General features: G+C 48.3%; 1 protein-coding gene across 1 annotated transcript in view; it reads left to right on the forward strand.

The window, feature by feature from the left end:
• The first annotated feature begins 18,466 nt into the window (after window positions 1-18,466).
• ACSF2 (acyl-CoA synthetase family member 2) overlaps window positions 18,467-23,012 on the forward strand; it is a 168,971-nt gene continuing 164,425 nt past the window's right edge. The window contains exon 1 of the mRNA XM_075347503.1: window positions 18,467-18,627. Coding sequence (XP_075203618.1) covers window positions 18,536-18,627 — 92 coding nt within the window. The 5' untranslated portion in view covers window positions 18,467-18,535. The remainder of the gene's footprint in view (window positions 18,628-23,012) is intronic.

The raw sequence follows: 23,012 nt of genomic DNA on the forward strand, positions 1-23,012 counted from the left end.
AAGACCAAAGTTAAAGGCAGCGGAACCCGGCTGCCAAAGTGAACAGTCCCCGTTGGGACCATACTGCCAGTCCCCGTTGGGACTTTATTTTTGCCCCCGTTTTCAAAAAGACAAGGCCGAGAACTGGCAGGCCACCCAAAAACTATTGAGCTTGTAAATAACACCTTCCCTTAACCGGCCTTCCGGTTTCACAGCGTCCGGAGTGGCAGACTGGAGGATGGGCCTGCGGGAAATAGATGGCCGAGGCCCACCACCACTACAACCAGTGGCCATCCTCCAAGTCAGGGGTTCCCTTGGACGTGGGGCCTCTGAAAAGACAGGCAGTTGTGAAACCTGCACCCGTCCCGTTGGAAAACACCTGGGCCCGTTCCTGGACTGTGAAAAAGGGGTGCTGCCCACTTCTTAGGGGCAGCATCAAGGTTCAGGTTGTTTGGGTGGGTGAGTGAAGGACCCGGTTCCGTCCTGTATTAATAAAAATGTTTTTGTATTAGTAACGTTCAAGTATGTGCCTCCCGTAAGGGAAGATCTGAAAAGTTAACATTTGAAGTTTATACAACCGTTAGTATACTTGTACTGTGTTCCCGTTCTTTATCTTTCAGAAAAACAAAAATAAACTGGTGATTGACGGTCTGCATTAAACCAAGGGGGAATGTGACGCCCTGGACTAGTCAGGTCGTCCCAGGTAGTCACACACACACACACACACACACACACACACATCACCCCCTCCCTGAGTAGGTGACAGCAGCCAACCAAGAAACCCTTGTCACCACCCTCCAGGTTTGATGTCCACACCAGGGTGGCCGAGCCAGGCGGTTGCCTCCGCTCACCGAGGAGTTCACAGGCCTAGAGGCGGGAAAAGTTCAGAGAAGTTGTAGAACAGTCGAGCGAGTAGCCTTGATAGTGCAGGAGGGAGGACGAGTTCAAGGGTAGAAATGTGACCAGGCCTGCCAACAGTCTGCTCAGGTGGCTGGGTCGGAGCCCAGGCACCTTTGGCAAGGAGGCAGATGGTGGTGGCCACCTGCAGGAGCTGGGATTACAGCCGGTGGAACCGTAGGGACCGGGGTTGGGCGGTCACCTGCCGGTACCGAACCGGGGAACCTATTGGAAACTGGAGCACCAGGAGGGGTACTCAGACCCAGTACAAAGCCCCAAACCGACAGGGCCGAGTCAAATCAACTGATTGAGGACTGGACTTTAGGACCTATCCCACACAAGACCCGTTAGAAGACAACAGCCCAACCACACAGGGTAAAGCCACCGCCAAGGTATAGAGACCCAAAGGGCAAGCGTCTGCGGGCAAACAGGGCTCTTCCGACAATCAGCAAGCCGGAGAGCGGACTACCGTTGCTTAGGCATAGGAGTCAAACGTTCATATATAAGGTGCAGGAGAAAGGCGGAAACCACCAACCCGTTCAGGGAGAAGCTGCAGCCGGCTGCGGGCCCCGTTCATCATCCCGTTTGGTTTACCAGAGACTCCAGTGTATTGTGTCATAGTGAGTACACCAGTGCCTTCGGGCCGCGCACCACACCGCACCGCTTCAGCATACGCCCGTACCCGCTCCCACGCCTCAGCACCTCCCTCGGGCCCCCGGGACCATCAATCCCCTACCCACGGAGGGGTCAACACCAAGCTGCGCAACACCGTCCCCGGGAGGCCTAGTTAACGGCAGCGGTGGTGTCCATCTATTCACCACAACCCGTGGGTGGCGTCACGAACTTACATCCCAAACCAAACCACCGCGGCCCCGGCCGTGGAACTTCCCCGTCAAGTACCTGTGTGTAGCGCCAACCCCCTTGCAGAGCGACGTGACCCCCGGGTCCGTGAAAGGCTCGAGCCACCACCCACCGTACGAGCACAGATCCGAGCGGCTCGGCGGTCGCAGCTGAGCCCGCGGGGCGGTACAAGCACAATGGATGGGATTTCTAGAAACCTCCTGCCCATTGTTCGTGTATTGCCCGCAGTGTAAACTGACCTGCGGTGGTGCTCTCTTGAGCCGCAGTATGTCAATTTTTTGCTCCGGAGATGCGAGGGTTCTCAGCAGGGAGAACACAGCAAGACACCACAACTGCCCAAGCCTGAATCGTGGGAACGGGCCGCTGCAGTCTCCTGATTGTGTGCTCATACCATAAATCACTGTATTAGGGTAATGCCAAGAGCGCAGTTGTGACACGGTCATGACACCATGAAGAAATTGTGCAGTTGATAATATGCAGTTTTTGCATAAACAATCATGCTTAGGCTATGTGCACAACGTTTTTAAAGCAGAAGCGAAGAGGAAACTCAAAGTTTTTTAGTCATTTTGAAGTTTGGAGATTTTCTGTTTAGATTCCACACAATTTCTGTTTTAAAAAAAATCCTCAAAAAACCGTGTGCACATAATAGCCATAGGACAGATTCACACGTCCCTTTCATGTTTCTTGGTCTAAAGGCTGCTTTACACGCTGCAATGTATCTTACAATGTGTCGGTGGGGTCAGGTCGTAAGTGACGCACATCCGGCATCGTAAGTTACATTGCAGTGTGTGACAGGTATGTGCGATTGCGATTGAACGTTAAAACGTTCATCGCATACACATCGTACCTGTCTCTAGAATTGAACGTCAGATTGTTCATCGTACCCGGGGTAGTGTACATTGCAGTGTGTGACACCCCGGGAACGATGAATAGATCTTACCTGCGTCCTGCAGCTCCCGGCCCACAATGCGGAATGAAGGAGGTGGGCGGGAGGTTTACGTCCCGCTCAGCTCCGCCCCTCCGCTTCTATTGGCCGGCTGCCGCGTGACGTCGATGTGACGCCGAACGTCTCTCCCACTCCAGGAAGTGGACGTTCGCCGCCCACATCGAGGTCGTATGGAAGGTAAGTACGTGTGACGGGGGTTAATCGTTTGTGCGGCACGTTCAACAAATTGAAGGTGCCACACATACGATGGGAGCATTGCAAATCGCATACAATATCGTATGAGAAATTGCAACGTGTAAAGCAGGCTTTAACTACGGACCATGATGCACAGTATGGGCAAAAAACACAGTGTGAGCAGGTGCGTATAGAAAAACTGCATGTAGTAAACGGCATACAGCATTTTGACCCCAACAACTGAATCATGATGGCATCACAATTGCATCGTGTGGCCCTACACTTCGAATAATTTATTTAAAATGCAGCACGAACCACACATAAAGGGAACCTGTCACCAGATTTGGCAACTATAAGCTGTGGCCACCACCACTGGGTTCTTATATACAGCGTTCTAACATGCTGTATATAAGAGCCCAAGCCGCTGTGTAGAACGTAAAAAACACTTTATAATACTCACCTAAGGGGCAGGGCGGTGCAGACTGGTCGGATAGATGTATTCGTTCTCTGGTACTGGCACCTCCTCTTTCGGCCATCTTTTCCGTCCTTCTTCTGAAGCTGGCGTGCATGATGCGTCCTACGTCATCCACACGCACCAGCATTGAGGTCCTGCGCAGGTGCACTTTGATCTGCCCTGAGCAGGGCAGAGCAAAGTATTGTAGTGCGCCTGCGCAGGACCTCAATATCAGCCTGTGTGTATGACGTAGGACGTGTCATGCACCCAGGCTTCAGAAGAAGGAGGACAAAGATGGCCGAAAGAGGAGGTGCCAGTACCGGAGAACGGAGATGCCCATCCGACCAGTCTGCACAGTACCACCTGTTGAGTATAATAAAGTGATTTTTATGTTCTACACAGCGGCCTTGCCTCATAAGGGGGCTTTACACGCTGCGATATCGTTAATTAATTATCGTCGGGGTCACGGTGTTTGTGACGCACATCCGGCGTCATTAACGATATCGCAGCGTGTGACACTTATGAGCAACCTTAAAAGCGGTCAAAATCGTTTGCCGTGGAGAGGTCGCCCTGAAACAAAAAATCGTTTTCAGCTTATTAGCGATGTTGTTCGTCGTTCCTGCGGCAGCACACATCGCTGTGTGTGACACTGCAGGAACGAGGAACATCTCCTTACCTGCCTCCACCGGCAATGTGGAAGGAAGGAGGTGGGCGGGATGTTACGTCACACTCATCTCCGCCCCTCCGCTTCTATTGGACGCGTGCCGTGTGACGTCGCTGTGACGCCGCACGAACCACCCCCTTAGAAAGGAGGCGGATCGCCGGCCAGAGCGACGTCGCAGGGCAGGTAAGTCTGTGTGACGGGGGTAAGCGAGGTTGTGCGCCATGGGCAGCGATTTGCCCGTGTCGCACATCCGACGGGGGAGGGTACGATCGCTTGCGATCTCGCTAGCAAGATCGCAGCGTGTAAAACCCACTTTATCCTATCACATTTAAAAATCGGACCACAGGTTCGCAGAAGACAGAAAACTATTTCTCCATCTTGTCCCTTCTCTGTGTTGGCGATTAGCAGACTGCTGTGGGATGACATCCTAGTGCAGTCCGATGATCTCCACACACCCATAGACTTGTATGGGTGGTGTGATTAGATTATCTGAGGCATTCGCAGCATGGTGCGATTTCTATCACATGACAAAAAATGCGCCAGTTAGCTCTCCCTATAGTATAACATTGGAACGAGTTGTCACGGGGTCCTTCTCCGGTGTCACACAATCAACAGAGGGAGGGATAGGCGAACAATCCCAAGAACCTTTATTCCATGGAAACCAGAAGGTCCATAAAATAATCCACCACACGGAGAGTAAAATAGTCCAGTAATGGGATACATGTTACGGGATGAGTCACACTCCTCCAGCTGTCTTTTCTAGGGGAGACAGGGTTTCTTCAAGTCTCTCTGGGGTGCTGGCTGTAGCCTCCGCTTCTCCAAAAGAGGATGAATCTTAGGGCTGCTTCTCACTTGTGAGTTTCTCGCAGTAGAGCAATGCGAGAAAATCTCGCATTGGAATCGGGCACATGTTAGTGAATGATTCAGCTCGCATTTGTGATTTTTTTTTTCAGTCCAAATCGGACTGAGAAAAAAATCGCAGCATGCTGCTTTTTTGCGAGTTTCTACTGTGAGTCTCTTCAATGCAAGTCTATGGGAGCGGGTAAATAATCGGATGTCACGAGACGGCACTCACACCATCCTTGTGACATCCGATTTTCTAAATACATTTCTCGCATGTTTCCTAAAACACTGGAAACGAGTGATGTCTCACAATGTCTGTCAATCACTATTCTCTGTCAGTCGGTCTCTCCCTCTCGGTCTCTATTCTCTCTCTGTCGGTCCGTCACTATCTCTGTCCCTCTCTCACAGTCTGTCGGTCATTTTCCCCTCCTCTCTCATACTCACCGTTCCCCGATCCCCGGCGCGGCGCTGCACGGCATTCACACTGCTTTTACTATTTTGAAAAAGCCGGCCGCTCATTAAACAATCTCGTATTCCCTGCTTTCCCCGCCCACAGGCGCCTATGATTGGTTGCAGTCAGACATGCCCCCACGCTGAGTGACAGGTGTCTCACTGCACCCATTCACAGCAGCCGGTGGGCGTGTCTATACCGTGCAGTGAAATAAATCATTAAATAATTAAAAAAAACGGCGTGCGGTCCCCCCAATTTTAATACCAGCCAGATAAAGCCATACGGCTGAAGGCTGGTATTCTCAGGATGGGGAGCCCCACGTTATGGGGAGCACCCCAGCCTAACCCCTCGTATCTCCACGAGATACCTTCCATGATTAATCTGTAACTTACAGATTAATCATGGAAGGTATCTCGTGGAGACGCCTGACATGATTAATCTAGGATTTAGTGGCAGCTATGGGCTGCCATTAACTCCTTATTACCCCGATTTACCAACGCACCAGGGCAAATCGGGAAGAGCCGGGTACAGTCCCAGAACTGTCGCATCTAATGTATGCGGCAATTCTGGGCGGCTGCTGACTGATATTGTTAGGCTGGGGGGCTCCCCAAAACGTGGAGCTCCCCATCCTGAGAATACCAGCCTGCAGCCGTATGGCTTTATCTGGCTGGTTTTAAAATTGGGGGGACCGCACGCCGGATTTTTTAATTATTTAATTATTTATTTCAGTGCACAGTATAGACACGCCCAGCGGCTGCTGTGATTGGGTGCAGTGAGGCACCTGTCACTCAGCGTGGGGGCGTGTCTTACTGCATCCAATCATAGGCGCCTGTGGGCGGGGAAAGCAGGGAATACGAGATTGTTTAATGAGCGGCCGGCTTTTTCAAAATAGCCGCCGGAACAGTGTGAATGCCGTGCAGAGCCGGGGATCGGGGATCGGTGAGTATGAGAGAGGGCTGTTAACTTCAGTCACTCAGGGGATTAGCGGTCACCGGTGAGTCCTTCACGGGTGACCACTAATCAGGACGCGACACAGACAGAGCCGCGGCATGACAATGAAGTCGGGTGAAGTTCACCCGAGTTCATTCTGATCGTGCGGCTCTGTCTGTGGCTGCTGTCATCTGCCATTCAGCTCTGCTACATGGCTGTCTGTGTCTGCTGTCAGCGGCCATGTAGCAGAGCTGAATGTCAGATGACATAGTAAAAAATACGCATTACACACGCATTACACACGCATTACACACGCTAGTAAAATCATTAATTTATTCAGAAAAAGCATCGCACTTGCGTTGCACTCGGACCTAACGTGAACTAAAATCAGCCGAGTTTTTTTCAGCCCAGTCGGACCGATTTTACTCGCATAGATGTGTTTCCAGCCTTACTGCTTCTCTCTTGTCCTTCTCAGGCACAATCCCTATATCACTGGATAAGCAGACAGGTTGGGAGGCTTTCAGGCCCCCCACCCCTAGACCTAGAGATGGAGGCACTACAGGGGGTGATTTCCAGTATTTGAAGAGTTAGAAAATGTCAGCAGGGGTTCAACAAAAGGCATGCAAATGGTAAGTGAACTAAGTTATTTACCCTGCAGACAAGACAAGGAATACACAGGATGAAGTATGAAGATACACAAAATGATACACAACCCACAATATCACACCATCACAGGAGTGCTATCTGATAAAACATGATAGCACTCGGCACTGTAGGCTCGTGTGAGTGAGCTCTAAAGCAATGACAACTTGTAGCAATATGCCATGCCTTTAAAGAGAACCAGCGCAGGTCCCCTCTGCCCTCCAACCCAGCAGCTCATACCTGTATGCCCAAATTCCCTTCCTAACCAGCCCTTTATAACATTATTCATTTATATGAATGGGTTTTTTTTGTTTGTTTTTAAAAAAAAACAAAAACTTATAAATAAAACAATTCTGATCTGTGCATGCGCTGCCGCCTCCTATATTGATCTCAACAGTGTCTTCAATAAAATGGCGCTGGAGATCGTGGTTCGCACATGCGCTGATACCGGCACCATTTTACTGGAGATAACATATCAATAGTGAAGCTAAAGGCCACTTCACACATAACGAGATCGTAAACGAGATCGTTACTACGTCACAGTTTCTGTGACGCAAGAATGACTTCAATTGCGATCTCGTCACGTTTGACACGTACCAACGATTCACCCCCTGCTGCGAAATCGCTGATCGATGCCGAACAGCTTGGGCCATTTCTGGCTCGTTGGAGTCCTGCTGGGCTGCATGAATCTGTATGTTTGACACCCTATTAACGATTTCGTTGACGACCTAGATGAGATGCACGAAGGCGTGTTGTTGCGTCCCCGTTTCCGCGCCCCTCTCTGCACCGATTGGTTAGCTCCAGGTGCAGGTGCGGCTTCGATCCGAAAAACACACCAACAAAGCGACCGGGTACAATGGACGAAGGAATCAGGGTGGAGACGCAGGTTCTATCTCAAAGCAAAGCGCAAAAGAAGTGACAAAGGGTGACGCGATCCAAAATTTAACCGCTAGATACGCCCCCTGCATGCCCAATCAGAACGCAGTATTGGCCGCCAATGAAAGCGGAGGGGGGTATGGAAAAGGCGACGCAAATGCACGCCTACGTGACTCACTGCATTTTACTACGCCCCTAATGGGATTGGAATCGTTAACATAGTTGCTGTGTGACAGGGTCCCAGCGATTTGAAAGATCGTTATATGGGAGGCATGCTCGTTCATAAACTCGTTATGTGTGACACCCAACATGCGATTTCAACAACGACTCATAAACGATCCAGAAAGTGTGACGTAGTAGCGATCTCGTTCACAATCTCGTTATGTGTGACTGGACCTTAAGGACAGACGGCGAGTAAAATGGAGCGAGTGGAATGCGATAAAACAAATTGCATTCCACTCAGACCAATGTTGCTCTATGGAGTCGCTCCGATGTGTGATTTCTTTCTCAGCCCTAATCAGACTGAGAAAACAATCGCAGCATGATGCGGGTGGAATCTGATTCGTTTTCACTCGCACCCATACAAATCTTTGGGTGCAAGAAAAACATTGAACTGCAGTCGGATGATACCGGAGTGCAGTGTGATATATGCTTCAGCTGATAATGGAGGAGATAGGGAGATAAATGCCTCTGTCTCATCTGCAGTGCCCACCTTCAACTCCTCACCTGTGCTCCGATCGCAGGATCACATCATAGTATAATGACACTTGGCTGACACTCCAGAGCGAGAGCCGAGGGTTATGCGATTCACTCGCATTACACCGGAGTGCAATGCGTAAACGCATTAGCTGATAATGGAGTAGATAGGGAGATTAGTCCCTCCCTCACATCCGCAGCGCCTGCCCTCTCCTCTGCGGCTGTGATCTGATTGCAGGATCGGATCCCAGTGCCATGACACTTGGCTTACACTCCAGAGCAGGAGCCAAGTGTCACGTGATGCACTCGCAGTAATGCTCATGTGGCCGCAGCCTAATGCACACGCTCCGCCATCATAGGCAATGGTTGCGTGACATTCCATGGCGGAATCATTCCTGAGGACTCGGCCCACAAAGTCCCATCCTAATGCTCAAGTTACTGCACCAATGGCTTAATTTCTGAAGCTTTGATAAAGGATTTTTCCGCATGAGCCTCCAATCTCTAAAGGGAAGGTATGATCTGAATCAGCATCCTAGCACCAGTATGGCAGTGCCTGTACTTTATATGGGGAAAGAAATCCTACTGGCTGGTTCCCTTTAAAGGGAACCTGTCAGGTGCAATATGCACCCAGCGCCACGAGCAGTTCTGGGTACATATTGCTGATCCCTGCCTAACCGTCCCTGTATACACTAGCATAGATAAAGATATCTATAGAAAAAGGATTTCTAAAGATCTTTACCATATGCTAATGAGTGAGTGGACTAGTCCCCTGGGTGTTAGTTCCCCTTGCCAATTGTAATAGAATATGTCTGGCTCACTGTGTATACAGTAGGTGCTCAGAAAAAATAAAAGTCAATATAATAAACTTAGCTCTGGCACACTATAGTGATCAATAAGATGAGAAAAAGGACTCCTTGGAATGCTGAAAATTCTTTATTAGTGCAAAAGATGATGAATCGTCCGACGTTTCGACCTTATTTTTAGGTCTTAATCATGGACATGATTATCTATATGAGTAACAGGATGGTGTGTATTCAATTGTATAGCGTCATCACCAATATGGTACAAATGGAAGACTTGTAATCCTCAGTACCTTATGCACTTAAAGTTTCTAATGTGGATGATGCGAGCCTATTCCAAAACTGGAATGGTGAATAATGATGGGTAGAATCTGTATCCCCACGTAATAATGGCTGGTGGATGTCACTCCACAATTTAGGTGAAAGGGGCTCTTATATCAAAGGATTCTCAGTCGCCTCAGAAACATCAAAAACTGATTCTACTACTATATGCCCTCATATTGGAATTTTACAGTTACATACATACAAGAAACCGAGATACCTAATTAAAGGAAATTAAATGGCATAGTTAGACCTAATAATACCCTAGAAAATTGATTATTATGCAATAAAACACAATGTAATCATGTAAGAAGACCTATAGAATCTTGTGAAAGGAATGGATCATTTGTAAAGGAGGTTATAGGCACATATCATGTTCTCGATTGAGACCCCTGGGCTCCAATGTATTGAGGGTGAAAATCCAATAGGATTCTCTTTCCTTAAGGGTACGTATACGATTACCTCCCCTCCTAGGGGGAGGGACATGTTCAAGTACTTGATACTTCAGTTGGGCAATAGTATGTCCATATGTGATGAAATGATGCGGGATGGGTAGTAGGATCTGCTTGCACCTAATCGTGGACTTATGCTTACTAATGCGGTCTCGGACATGCTGGGTTGTCTCCCCAACATATCCGAGACCGCACGGGCACTTGATCAAATAAACCACATAAGAGGATTCACAAGTGAAAAATCCATGTATCGGAAAAACGCGACCTGACAGAGGATGGGTAAAAGTGTCCCCCCTGGTAAGATTATTACATTGCACACAATGATGACACGGGAAATTTCCTCTCTTTGGGGTACCCAAAAATGTTTGTCTCTGTACGGTCTTATTAGAACCAATATCGGCTCTAACTAAATTATCGCGAAGATTCTGTGGTCTTTTATTACAGAACAAAGGGAGTGATTGAAACTCACTCACTTCCGGGTAGGCCTTGCTCAAAAGTGGCCAATGTCTACATATGATGCTCCTAATTAAGGGCGAAAAGGGATGGTAGGTATTAATGCATGAAACCCGTGGAACATCCTTGTTAATGGTAGACCTCTGGGAAGATCTCCTATCTGCAATTTCAAGTGGATACCCCCTTTGAAGAAATTTATTGCACATTTCTGAGGATCTAATATTGCGTTGTGTAGGGTCCGATACAATACGTTCAACACGTTTATGTTGGGAGATGGGGAGTCCCTGTTTCGTGTGACGAGGATGACAACTTGTGTAATGTAACAGGCTATTCCGGTCGGTGGGTTTAACGTACAAATCTGTACTCAAGGTGCCAGCAGATAGCATCACCATAGTGTCCAAAAAGTTGATCTCATGTAGGTCATAATGGATCGTGAAAGTAAGACCCTGTCTGAATGAATTGAGATCAGTAAAAAATTGAGATAAGGACACAGAGTCCCCCCGCCAGATCATGAATATGTCGTCGATGTATCTTTTCCAGGTTACAGAATGTTCTAACCATAGTGGGTGATTATAAACGTAAACCTCCTCGAAATACGCCATATAGATATTAGCATTAGGGGGCGCTAAATTTGAGCCCATCGCGGTCCCACGTTTCTGTACGTAAAATTGATCTTGGAACAAGAAGAAGTTGTTTTCAAGAACAATACGGAGAAGGTCCAGGCAAAATTTATTCTGTATGGGAGAATAAGAACTATATTTGGACAAAAACCAGTCGACAGCTTGCATCCCTTCCAGGTGTTGGATGCTGGTATACAAACTATTGACGTCAAAGGATACCAGTAGGCACTCAGGAGGTAATACCCCGACCTGTTGTAAGTGTGTCAGAAAATCAGAGGTGTCTTTGAGATAAGATTTGATCTCAGTTATCAGGGGGGTGAGAATTCGTTCCACCGTGATGGCAAGTGGGGACAGAACGGATTCTGTTGACGCTACAATAGGGCGTCCAGGAGGTTGGTTCATATTTTTATGGACCTTAGGTAGCGTGTAAAATACTGGTGTTATGGGGTGTACCTTGATGAGAAACTCCGCCAATTTCTGGTCTATGGTGTTATTAGTAAGATAGAGGTCAACCATGTTCTTAATCAGTCCTTGTATATGAGATGTAGGGTCACGTGAAATGGGACAATAGGTATCAGCATCACTAAGTTGGCTCAATATCTCATTGACGTAATATGTTTTGTCAAGTACCACTATGGCCCCACCTTTATCCGCCGGTTTAATTACGATCTTAGGATTATTTTTCAAATCGGACATTGCCCGGCTCTCCTCTATGGTGAGGTTATGTTTTATCCTAAACTGCCCCTCATCAACTGATTTCAATGTTTGACCAATATCCCTAGAAACCAAGGCAACTTATGTTTCAATCGGATGATAAGACTTAGGCGGGTTGAAGGAGCTGGGAATTCTCAAGTCCAGCTGCTTCAACCGAAACATATTGTCGGGAGTGGATGGAGTTGTCTCAATAGGTGTGTCCCTATCCGTACTGAAATGGGCTTTCAACCTAAGGGTCCTAAAAAACCTCCTCATCTCCTGATCCAATACAAATGTGTTAAAGGATGGAGTGGGACAAAAAGATAAACCTTTTTGCAATACACGTGACTCAGTTACAGATAAATTGTAGGAGGAAATATTATACACTAAGTTAATACCTGAGATCGTGTCTGCACGTGGTAGGTCGGTATGGTTCCTGTGGCCCCTCTTGCTGCGCCGCGTCTTCCTTTTTGATTTGAACGTTGGCCTAAAAAACGGGGTTGTCGAGGAATAAACTGTTCCGTATCTGATCCAGACGATGAGGAATAGCGATTATAGAAAGCTGGTCGCCTGGGGTTGTCCTCTACGAATTGCCAACGGTAGACACGATTCCTGGAATAGTCATCCTGATCTCTTACAAATTTGGACCTCTTTCGCTCCTGTAAGGTTCTTCTGAATTCGGCTATTGTCTCCTTAGTTTTAGAGTGAATCTTATCCCAGTCCGTGCTGGGTAAAGTGTTCTGGAGTTGGAGTTCAATAGAACTAATGTTCTGTCCCAGGTCCTCGATTTCTTTTTGTAGAAATTCAATAGTCAAAATTATGATGTCCATCGAGCATTTATTAATTATACTTTCAAATTTAAGGCAGTAATCTGGTTTATCTGAAAAAAGTGTTGGCTTCAGTGACACACGTAGTCCCCTGGGAATACGCTGCACCCGGTGGTACTCAGCCAATGTGGCACAGTGTAGTTCTAATGCGGTGTGTCTTCTGAGTTCTTTCTCATAATCTCTAGAACGTACTTCTTCATTTGGTACTGATAAAAAAGTATTCGGTATAGTTACTTTGGAAAGTATACTGCTGTCTTCATCTGCGTTATACGAAAAAGTGGTAAAGGACATTGGAGATAATGGGTAAGGACACTGGAGCTCAGAAAAAATAGAGACAATTGTAATAGAATATGTCTGGCTCACTGTGTATACAGTAGGTGCTCAGAAAAAATAAAAGTCAATATAATAAACTTAGCTCTGGCACACTATAGTGATCAATAAGATGAGAAAAAGGACTCATTGGAATGCTGAAAATTCTTTATTAGTGCAAAAGATGATGAATCGTCCGACGTTTCGACCTTATTTTTAGGTCTTAATCATGGACATGATTATCTATATGAGTAACAGGATGGTGTGTATTCAATTGTATAGCGTCATCACCAATATGGTACAAATGGAAGACTTGTAATCCTCAGTACCTTATGCACTTAAAGTTTCTAATGTGGATGATGCGAGCCTATTCCAAAACTGGAATGGTGAATAATGATGGGTAGAATCTGTATCCCCACGTAATAATGGCTGGTGGATGTCACTCCACAATTTAGGTGAAAGGGGCTCTTATATCAAAGGATTCTCAGTCGCCTCAGAAACATCAAAAACTGATTCTACTACTATATGCCCTCATATTGGAATTTTACAGTTACATACATACAAGAAACCGAGATACCTAATTAAAGGAAATTAAATGGCATAGTTAGACCTAATAATACCCTAGAAAATTGATTATTATGCAATAAAACACAATGTAATCATGTAAGAAGACCTATAGAATCTTGTGAAAGGAATGGATCATTTGTAAAGGAGGTTATAGGCACATATCATGTTCTCGATTGAGACCCCTGGGCTCCAATGTATTGAGGGTGAAAATCCAATAGGATTCTCTTTCCTTAAGGGTACGTATACGATTACCTCCCCTCCTAGGGGGAGGGACATGTTCAAGTACTTGATACTTCAGTTGGGCAATAGTATGTCCATATGTGATGAAATGATGCGGGATGGGTAGTAGGATCTGCTTGCACGATCCATTATGACCTACATGAGATCAACTTTTTGGACACTATGGTGATGCTATCTGCTGGCACCTTGAGTACAGATTTGTACGTTAAACCCACCGACCGGAATAGCCTGTTACATTACACAAGTTGTCATCCTCGTCACACGAAACAGGGACTCCCCATCTCCCAACATAAACGTGTTGAACGTATTGTATCGGACCCTACACAACGCAATATTAGATCCTCAGAAATGTGCAATAAATTTCTTCAAAGGGGGTATCCACTTGAAATTGCAGATAGGAGATCTTCCCAGAGGTCTACCATTAACAAGGATGTTCCACGGGTTTCATGCATTAATACCTACCATCCCTTTTCGCCCTTAATTAGGAGCATCATATGTAGACATTGGCCACTTTTGAGCAAGGCCTACCCGGAAGTGAGTGAGTTTCAATCACTCCCTTTGTTCTGTAATAAAAGACCACAGAATCTTCGCGATAATTTAGTTAGAGCCGATATTGGTTCTAATAAGACCGTACAGAGACAAACATTTTTGGGTACCCCAAAGAGAGGAAATTTCCCGTGTCATCATTGTGTGCAATGTAATAATCTTACCAGGGGGGACACTTTTACCCATCCTCTGTCAGGTCGCGTTTTTCCGATACATGGATTTTTCACTTGTGAATCCTCTTATGTGGTTTATTTGATCAAGTGCCCGTGCGGTCTCGGATATGTTGGGGAGACAACCCAGCATGTCCGAGACCGCATTAGTAAGCATAAGTCCACGATTAGGTGCAAGCAGATCCTACTACCCATCCCGCATCATTTCATCACATATGGACATACTATTGCCCAACTGAAGTATCAAGTACTTGAACATGTCCCTCCCCCTAGGAGGGGAGGTAATCGTATACGTACCCTTAAGGAAAGAGAATCCTATTGGATTTTCACCCTCAATACATTAGAGCCCAGGGGTCTCAATCGAGAACATGATATGTGCCTATAACCTCCTTTACAAATGATCCATTCCTTTCACAAGATTCTATAGGTCTTCTTACATGATTACATTGTGTTTTATTGCATAATAATCAATTTTCTAGGGTATTATTAGGTCTAACTATGCCATTTAATTTCCTTTAATTAGGTATCTCGGTTTCTTGTATGTATGTAACTGTAAAATTCCAATATGAGGGCATATAGTAGTAGAATCAGTTTTTGATGTTTCTGAGGCGACTGAGAATCCTTTGATATAAGAGCCCCTTTCACCTAAATTGTGGAGTGACATCCACCAGCCATTATTACGTGGGGATACAGATTCTACCCATCATTATTCACCATTCCAGTTTTGGAATAGGCTCGCATCATCCACATTAGAAACTTTAAGTGCATAAGGTACTGAGGATTACAAGTCTTCCGGCGGCACGGTGGCTCAGTGGCTAGCACTGCAGTCTTGCAGCGCTGGGGTCCTGGGTTCAAATCCCACCAAGGACACCATCTGCAAGGAGTTTGTATGTTCTCCCCGTGTTTGCGTGGGTTTCCTCCGGGTACTCCGGTTTCCTCCCACATTCCAAAGACATACAGATAGGGACTCTAGATTGTGAGCCCCAATGGGGACAGTGTTGCCAATGTATGTAAAGTGCTATGGAATTAATAGCGCTATATAAATGAATAAAATTATTATTAATTATTATTATTATTTGTACCATATTGGTGATGACGCTATACAATTGAATACACACCATCCTGTTACTCATATAGATAATCATGTCCATGATTAAGACCTAAAAATAAGGTCGAAACGTCGGACGATTCATCATCTTTTGCACTAATAAAGAATTTTCAGCATTCCAAGGAGTCCTTTTTCTCATCTTATTGATCACTATAGTGTGCCAGAGCTAAGTTTATTATAGTTCCCCTTGCCAGTCGCCCCTCATTAGCATGTTAGTACGCCCCTCTGGATGTGCTATCATGCTAATGAATACGCAGTGTCACAGGATGATCTCACTCACCTCTCCGCCGCCATCGAGGAGTTTGGCTGCAGCTGAGCCGCTCGGATCCGGGCTCGTTGGTGGGTGACTCGAGCGCCTCCGGACCCAGGGTCACTTCGCTCTGAAAGGGGGAAGGGGGTGCTGGCGCTTTTGGTGGGGGTTAGGTAGGTGTACGGCCGGAGCCGCGCTTGAGTTCGTGACGCCACCCACGGGATGTGGTGAAGGTAGACACCACCACTGCAGTTACGGGGCACCCGGGGGAGATGTTATGCAGCAAGTTGTTAACCCCTCCGTGGGCAGGGATGGTGGCCCCGGGACCCGTTGGGGATAGCTGGGCGGTGCAGGGCGGTGTGCGGCCGGAGGGTGCTGTTGTACTCACAGTTATTGACACACACAAGTCTCTGGTAACCAAGTTGATGGTGGTCAGTGCCCGCAGCCGGCTGCGTCTGGTCCCCCACCCGGTTCGGTGGTCTCTGCCTTTCTCCTGCACCGTGTTGTGTATTTGGGCTGCCTGCGCTTCAGCGATGGGAGTCCGCTCCCCGGCTTTGTGGATGTCGGGAGAGCCCTTTTGCCCGCAAACTCTGGCCCGTGGGATCTCTTTGCCTGTGCGGTGGCTTTCTATCCCCCTTGGTGGGCTGTTGTCTTCAGTCGGGACTTGGGTGGGAAAGGACCGCAATCAGTTAATTAACTCAGTCCAGTGGATTCTGGACCTCGTTTCAGGGTCTGAGTACCCCCCTGTGTGCTCCGGTTTCCGAGTCGGTTCCTCGGGTCGGTACCGGCGGGCCACTACCCTGTCCCGGTCCACCATGGTTCCACCTGGCCGTCTTCCCGGCTCCTGCAGGCAAAGGCCACCGTTTACCTCCTAGCCAAAGGTGCCCGGGCTCCAACCCCGGCACCTGTCAGACTCCTTCACTCCACTTCACTCTCCACTCAACTGAACCGACTAAAATGCCTGCCTCAGGCCCTCTGAACTCCTCGGTGGGTGTGGCCAACAGCCTGGCTCCGCCCCCTGGTGTGTCCATCAAGCGCTGAGGGAGGTGACTAGGTTTTAATGGTTGGCTGTTGACACCTTTTTGGGGGACAAGTGTAGTGCGGGGGTCTATCTGTGACTACCTGGCTAGTGCAGGGCGTCACACATGCGCACTACTTCAGTTTGAAGTGAGGACACGTACACCCGGCTTCATAGTGCGCATGACCCAAACTCCGGGGTCATGTGCACTGAGCCGAAATCCAGCGTCGGATGCGATGGTGGCGGAGAGGTGAGTGAAATCATCCTGTGACGCTGCGTATTAGTATGATAGCACACTCACAGCGGCGTAATAACATGCTAATGGGGCGACTAGACGAGGAACTAACGCCCAGGGGACTAGTCCCTTCACTCATTAGCATATGGTATAAGATCTTTATCTATGCTAGTGTATACAGGGAAGGCAGGGATTAGTAATTTGCACCCAGAACTGCTCGTGGTTCTGGCTGCATATTGCACCTGACAGGTTCCCTTTAAACACAGATATGAGTATGAGAGGTGGACAGCCCCTTTAATATAACACTGTTTAGGCAGAAGTATTCAGGAGTTACACCTGTATCAACACAGTAGTGCCAGCACAAGTAGGCGCATAGGAGTGCCAGGTGACACAATGCCAACATGCATCAGGTAACCATTCACATCCAGATTGGACAAGCATAAATCCCACTTGACCACAGCATTAGTTTCCATTGTGCTCTATGGTACAGAGCGGCACACGGATGCCACTAGTCCTGCTCCGAGAACTCACACTCTATTGCAAACACTCCTCTGTACACGGTCCCAATACTGCATGCTGTGTCAATCCGTGAGGAAAAACACCTAGCCCACCCCAAATACCACGATCAGTGTTCCCTGCGGCTCCAGTGACATCACGACTCCAGGACATGACCGCTGCAGCCAGTCACAAAGCACAGCTGTCTCATACCATCAGCTATGAGCGCAATCTGCACTGGGAAAACCAGCAGCATCATAGCAAAGCGTGAAATCAGTGGCGGCCATATGGGATGTGGATTTCCCTTGCAGCGGGATGAGATGTCTGTCACTGCAGCTGCTGTCACACGCTGCGGATTGTCTGCACAGGTCCCTGTCACACCCTGCGGATTGTCTGCACAGGTCCCTGTCACACGCTGCGGATTGTCTGTCACTGCAGCTGCTGTCACACGCTGCGGATTGTCTGCACAGGTCCCTGTCACACCCTGCGGATTGTCTGCACAGGTCCCTGTCACACCCTGCGGATTGTCTGCACAGGTCCCTGTCACACCCTGCGGATTGTCTGCACAGGTCCCTGTCACACCCTGCGGATTGTCTGCACAGGTCCCTGTCACACCCTGCGGATTGTCTGCACAGGTCCCTGTCACACGCTGCGGATTGTCTGCCCCTGTTCTCACTTTTGTACAGTGAGCAGAGGCAGAATATCACAAGAGCAGAGTAACAAGTGTGTGATTTACTATTAACGCCACACTGGTCCGAAAGCTTCTGCCACCAACCTGCGTCACATCATCAGGCAGGAACTTTTCAGACGGTCCCTAATTGACCTCCCTCTGTAGAGTAACTAAGAAAGTAGGCGTGGATATGTAAATATCCCCTCTGCTAAAGCGAACAGGAACCAGGCAAAGTCACTCCCAGAGGGGCGGGGTATGTTGGGTGTGGGCGTGGTTTCTTTAAAGGACCCGGTTCACTGGCGGGCGGTCTCTCTGTGGAGAAGTTGTTGTGCTCAGCACACGGGTCCCATGGCGCCCCTAGCGTTGGTGCAGATTCTGACTCGGAAGGTTCTGAGTGTTGGGGTGAAGAGAGTGTGGTTTCGGGGCATTCACCAGGGAAGGTAAGGGCGCACCCCGGAGTCTGATGCGCACTGTGCTTCTCCGGAGTCGTTGCTTTCCGTTTGTGGTATCGGGCTGTATGTGACGTGGTGTGGGGTCCGGCAGTGGTGCAGAGAACAGCTGGCATCACACAATGCACGGAGCGCAGCGAGGGAATGCTCACCCTGAGGTGGAACAGTAACGCCGGGTAACTACTCCTGGCAGGGACTTCTTAGGTCAACTACTCCTGGCAGGGACTTCTTAGGGTAACTACTCCTGGCAGGGACTTCTTAGGGTAACTACTCCTGGCAGGGACTTCTTAGGTCAACTACTCCTGGCAGGGACTTCTTAGGTTAACTACTCCTGGCAGGGACTTCTTAGGGTAACTACTCCTGGCAGGGACTTCTTAGGTTAACTACTCCTGGCAGGGACTTCTTAGGTTAACTACTCCTGGCAGGGACTTCTTAGGGTAACTACTCCTGGCAGGGACTTCTTAGGTCAACTACTCCTGGCAGGGACTTCTTAGGTTAACTACTCCTGGCAGGGACTTCTTAGGGTAACTACTCCTGGCAGGGACTTCTTAGGTTAACTACTCCTGGCAGGGACTTCTTAGGTTAACTACTCCTGGCAGGGACTTCTTAGGGTAACTACTCCTGGCTGGGACTTCTTAGGGTAACTACTCCTGGCAAGGTTGTCTCAGTGTAACTACTCCTGGCAGTGATGGTTTAGGGTAACTACTCCTGGCAAGGCCGTCTCAGTGTAACTATTCGTGGCAGGGACTGCTTAGGGTCACTACTCCTGGCAGAGACTGCTTAGGGTCACTACTCCTGGCAGAGACTGCTTAGGGTAACTACTCCTGGCAGGGACAGCTCAGTGTAACTACTCCTGGCAGGGACGGCTTAGGGTAACTACTCCTGGCAGGGACTGCTTAGGGTAGCTACTCCTGGCAGGGACTGCTTAGGGTAACTACTCCTGGCAGGGACTGCTTAGGGTAACTACTCCTGGCAGGGACGGCTTAGGGTAACTACTCCTGGCAGGGACAGCTCAGTGTAACTATTCCTATCCTGGCAGGGACGGCTTAGGGTAACTACTCTTGGCAGGGACGGCTTAGGGTAACTACTCCTGGCAGGGACAGCTCAGTGTAACTATTCCTATCCTGGCAGGGACGGCTTAGGGTAACTACTCCTGGCAGGGACGGCTTAGGGTAACTACTACTGGCAGGGACTGCTTAGGGTAGCTACTCCTGGCAGGGACTGCTTATGGGGACTACTCCTAGCAGGGACTCCTTAAGGTCACTAATGCTAGCAGGGACTGCTTAGGGGAGCTTCTCCTGGCAGGGACTGCTTAGAGTCATTACTCCTGATAGGGATTGCTTAGGGGGGCTGCTGGCAGGGACAGCAGGGTTACTACTCTTGGCAGGGACTGCTTAGGGTCACTAATGCTGGCAGGGACTACTTAGGGTAGCTACTCTTGGCAGGGACGGCTTAGGATAAGTATTCCTGGCAGAACCAGCTTAGGGTCACTAATACTGGCAGAGACTGGTTAGGGTCACTACTCCTGGCAGGTACAGCTTAGGGTAAAACTACTCCTGGTAGGGTCGGTTTAGGGTAACTACTCCTGTCAGGAACGGCTGAGAGTCACTTCTCCTGGCAGGGACTACTTATGGTGACTACTCCTGGCAGGGACTACTTAGGGTCACAGCTCCTGGCAGGGACTGCTTAGGGTCACTTCTCCTGGCAGGCACTACTTAGGGTCACAGCTCCTGGCAGGGACTGCTTAGGGTCACTTCTCCTGGCAGGCACTACTTAGGGTCACAGCTCCTGGCAGGGACGGCTTAGGGTCACTTCTGGCAGGGACGGCTTATAATTGATGGATCGATCAGGTTTGGATCACTGGTGCTAGATGTGGTGTTTGACATTGTGACAGGGCAGGAGATTGGAGATTTAGGACACATGGGTCTAAAATTCCACAGTTGCCTGCAGCAGCAGCAAATCCCAACATCCAAGTGTTCCACTTGGGACTTGTCCTGTAGCTGCAGATTCTCCATTCGGTGTCATCTCACTTTCTGCTGCGGAAAAAGCCGGGATGGAATTGTGTGCGGATTTTGCCAATTGTCTCCAGTCTGCAGCTTCAGCAGCTGCCACCCCAATAGCGAGGCTCCGCTGTTCCCCGTGTGTTAGTGATATTTCCACACCTTACTGCTGCAGCCATTCACAGGCTTTAGGCTATATGCGCACTCTGCAGTTGTTTCAGGACACGAACTGCAACCAAAACTGCACCTTGTCACAGAGAGCCTGGAAATGTAAAAAAATGCTCCTAATGATGGTGCGTTGTTGTTGTCATTTTGTCGCGATTTTGTTAATTCGTTTTTTAAAGGAGAAACATATTTACATACATATTATAGGATAGGATAATTGATAGAAAGAAAGAATAGAATAGATAGAAAGAACATATAGAATAGATAGAAAGAAATAACAGAATCCCTCAATAAAGGGATAGCTAGCTTGACCAGCTATTTTTTTTTTTATTTTTATTGGTAAAAAAAATGGCATGCAGTCCCCCCATTTTTCATATCCAGCACAGGAACAGCAGCAGCTGCAGGCTGTAAACCTCAGCTGTATGCTGTACCTTGGCTGGTTATGAAAAATAGAGGGGATCCCACCCTTTTTTTTTTAACTATTTCATTTATTTAAAAAAAAAAAAAAAAAAAAAAGACTTGTTTCCCCCCATTTTTCTAAAACCAGCCAAGGTACAGCAGACAACTGGGGGCTGATAATATTAAGGTGGGAAGGGCCATCGTTATTTGACCATTTCCAGCCTAACAATAGCAGCCCACAGCCACCCCAGTAATGGCACATCCATAAGATGCGCCAATTCTGGCGCTGGACTCAGCTCTTCCCGTTGCCCTGGTGTGGTGGCAATTGGGGTAATAAGGAGTTAATGGCAGCCCACAGCTTTGTGTCTGAGACCCCACCCCCATCACTAATCTGTAAGTTAAAGTAAATAAACACAAACCCTCCAAAAATCCTTTATTTGGAATTTAATACAAAAAGCCTCCTCTTTCACAACTTTATTAACCCTCATTTCTGCAGGTCCGAAGTAATCCACACGAGGTCCCACGGCGATTCAGCTCTGCTACATCCCTGTCCTGTCACAGCAAGTGTCAGAGCTTGACTTCCCTCTGTGAGTGCAGAAAGAGCCGAGTGATCAGAATGAACTCGGGTGAAACTCTGATGTCACAGCTGCGGGCCTCGCAGTACGACGTGTGTCGCGGCAGTGATGTCACTGGTTCACCACTGTGAGGTTCAGGTCGCGACTGAAGTGAGCTGTGTGATCAGTGGTGATGTCACTCAGGTGAGTGCTCCACTTGCGTCTCACTTCAGTCGTGTCCTGATTTGTGGTCACAGGTGGAGGACTCCAGCTGTGGCTGCAAATCACCTGAGTGACATCACCGCTGATCGCACGACTCACTTCAGTCACTCGGGTGATTTGCTGTCACGGGTGGATGACTCAAGCTGTGAACTGAAATCACCTGAGTGACGTCACCGCTGATCGCGCGACTCACTTCAGTCACTTGGGTGATTTGTTGTCACAGGTGGAGGACTCCAGCTGTGGCTGCAGCTAACCTGAGTAATGTCACCGCTGACCGAGTGGCTCACTTCAGTTGCTGCATGGAACTCACAGCGGGCAGTCATGTTCTATGGCACTCGCTGTGAGTGTCAGATGTAGCAGTGCTGAAAGCATAGTGGGACCTCATGTGGATTACGTTGGACCTGCAGGGGTGTTATTGGGGTAATAAAGTGGTGACAGAAGATGCTTATTTGTCTTTTATTTCAAATAAAGGATTTTTAAGGTGTTTGTGTTTATTTACTTTCACTTACAAATTAATGATGGGGGGGTGTCTCATAGACGCCTGCCATAACTAATCTAGGGCTTAGTAGCAGCTGTGGGCTCTTAGTAACTCCTGCGTCAGGGCAACCAGGAAGAGCTGGGTAAAGTGCCGGGACTGTCGCATCTAATGGATGCAGCAATTCCGCACGGCTGTTGGCTGATATTTTTAGGTTTGGGAGAGCCTAATAACCATAGGCCTCCCCAGTCTGAGAATATCAGCCCCCAGCTGTGGGGCTTTATCTTGGCTGAGTATCAAAATTGAGGGAGACCGCTCGCTGTTTTTTTTTTTAATTATTTATTTATTGTACTATACGATATAGACCCACCGGCGCCTGTGATTGGTGGCAGTCAGACACCTATCACTCAGCGTGGGGGCGGGTCTGACTGCAACCAATCACAGACGCCAGGGTCGGGAGAAACAATGAATATGTATGAACCTAATGAGTGGCCCCGTAACAAAAATGAGAGATCGCTGGAGCAGAGTGACAGCCGCGCCACCCCGGTGATCGGGGAGTAT

Source organism: Anomaloglossus baeobatrachus, chromosome 5 (genome assembly GCF_048569485.1).
Source record: "Anomaloglossus baeobatrachus isolate aAnoBae1 chromosome 5, aAnoBae1.hap1, whole genome shotgun sequence".
NCBI classification, from domain to species: domain Eukaryota; kingdom Metazoa; phylum Chordata; class Amphibia; order Anura; family Aromobatidae; genus Anomaloglossus; species Anomaloglossus baeobatrachus.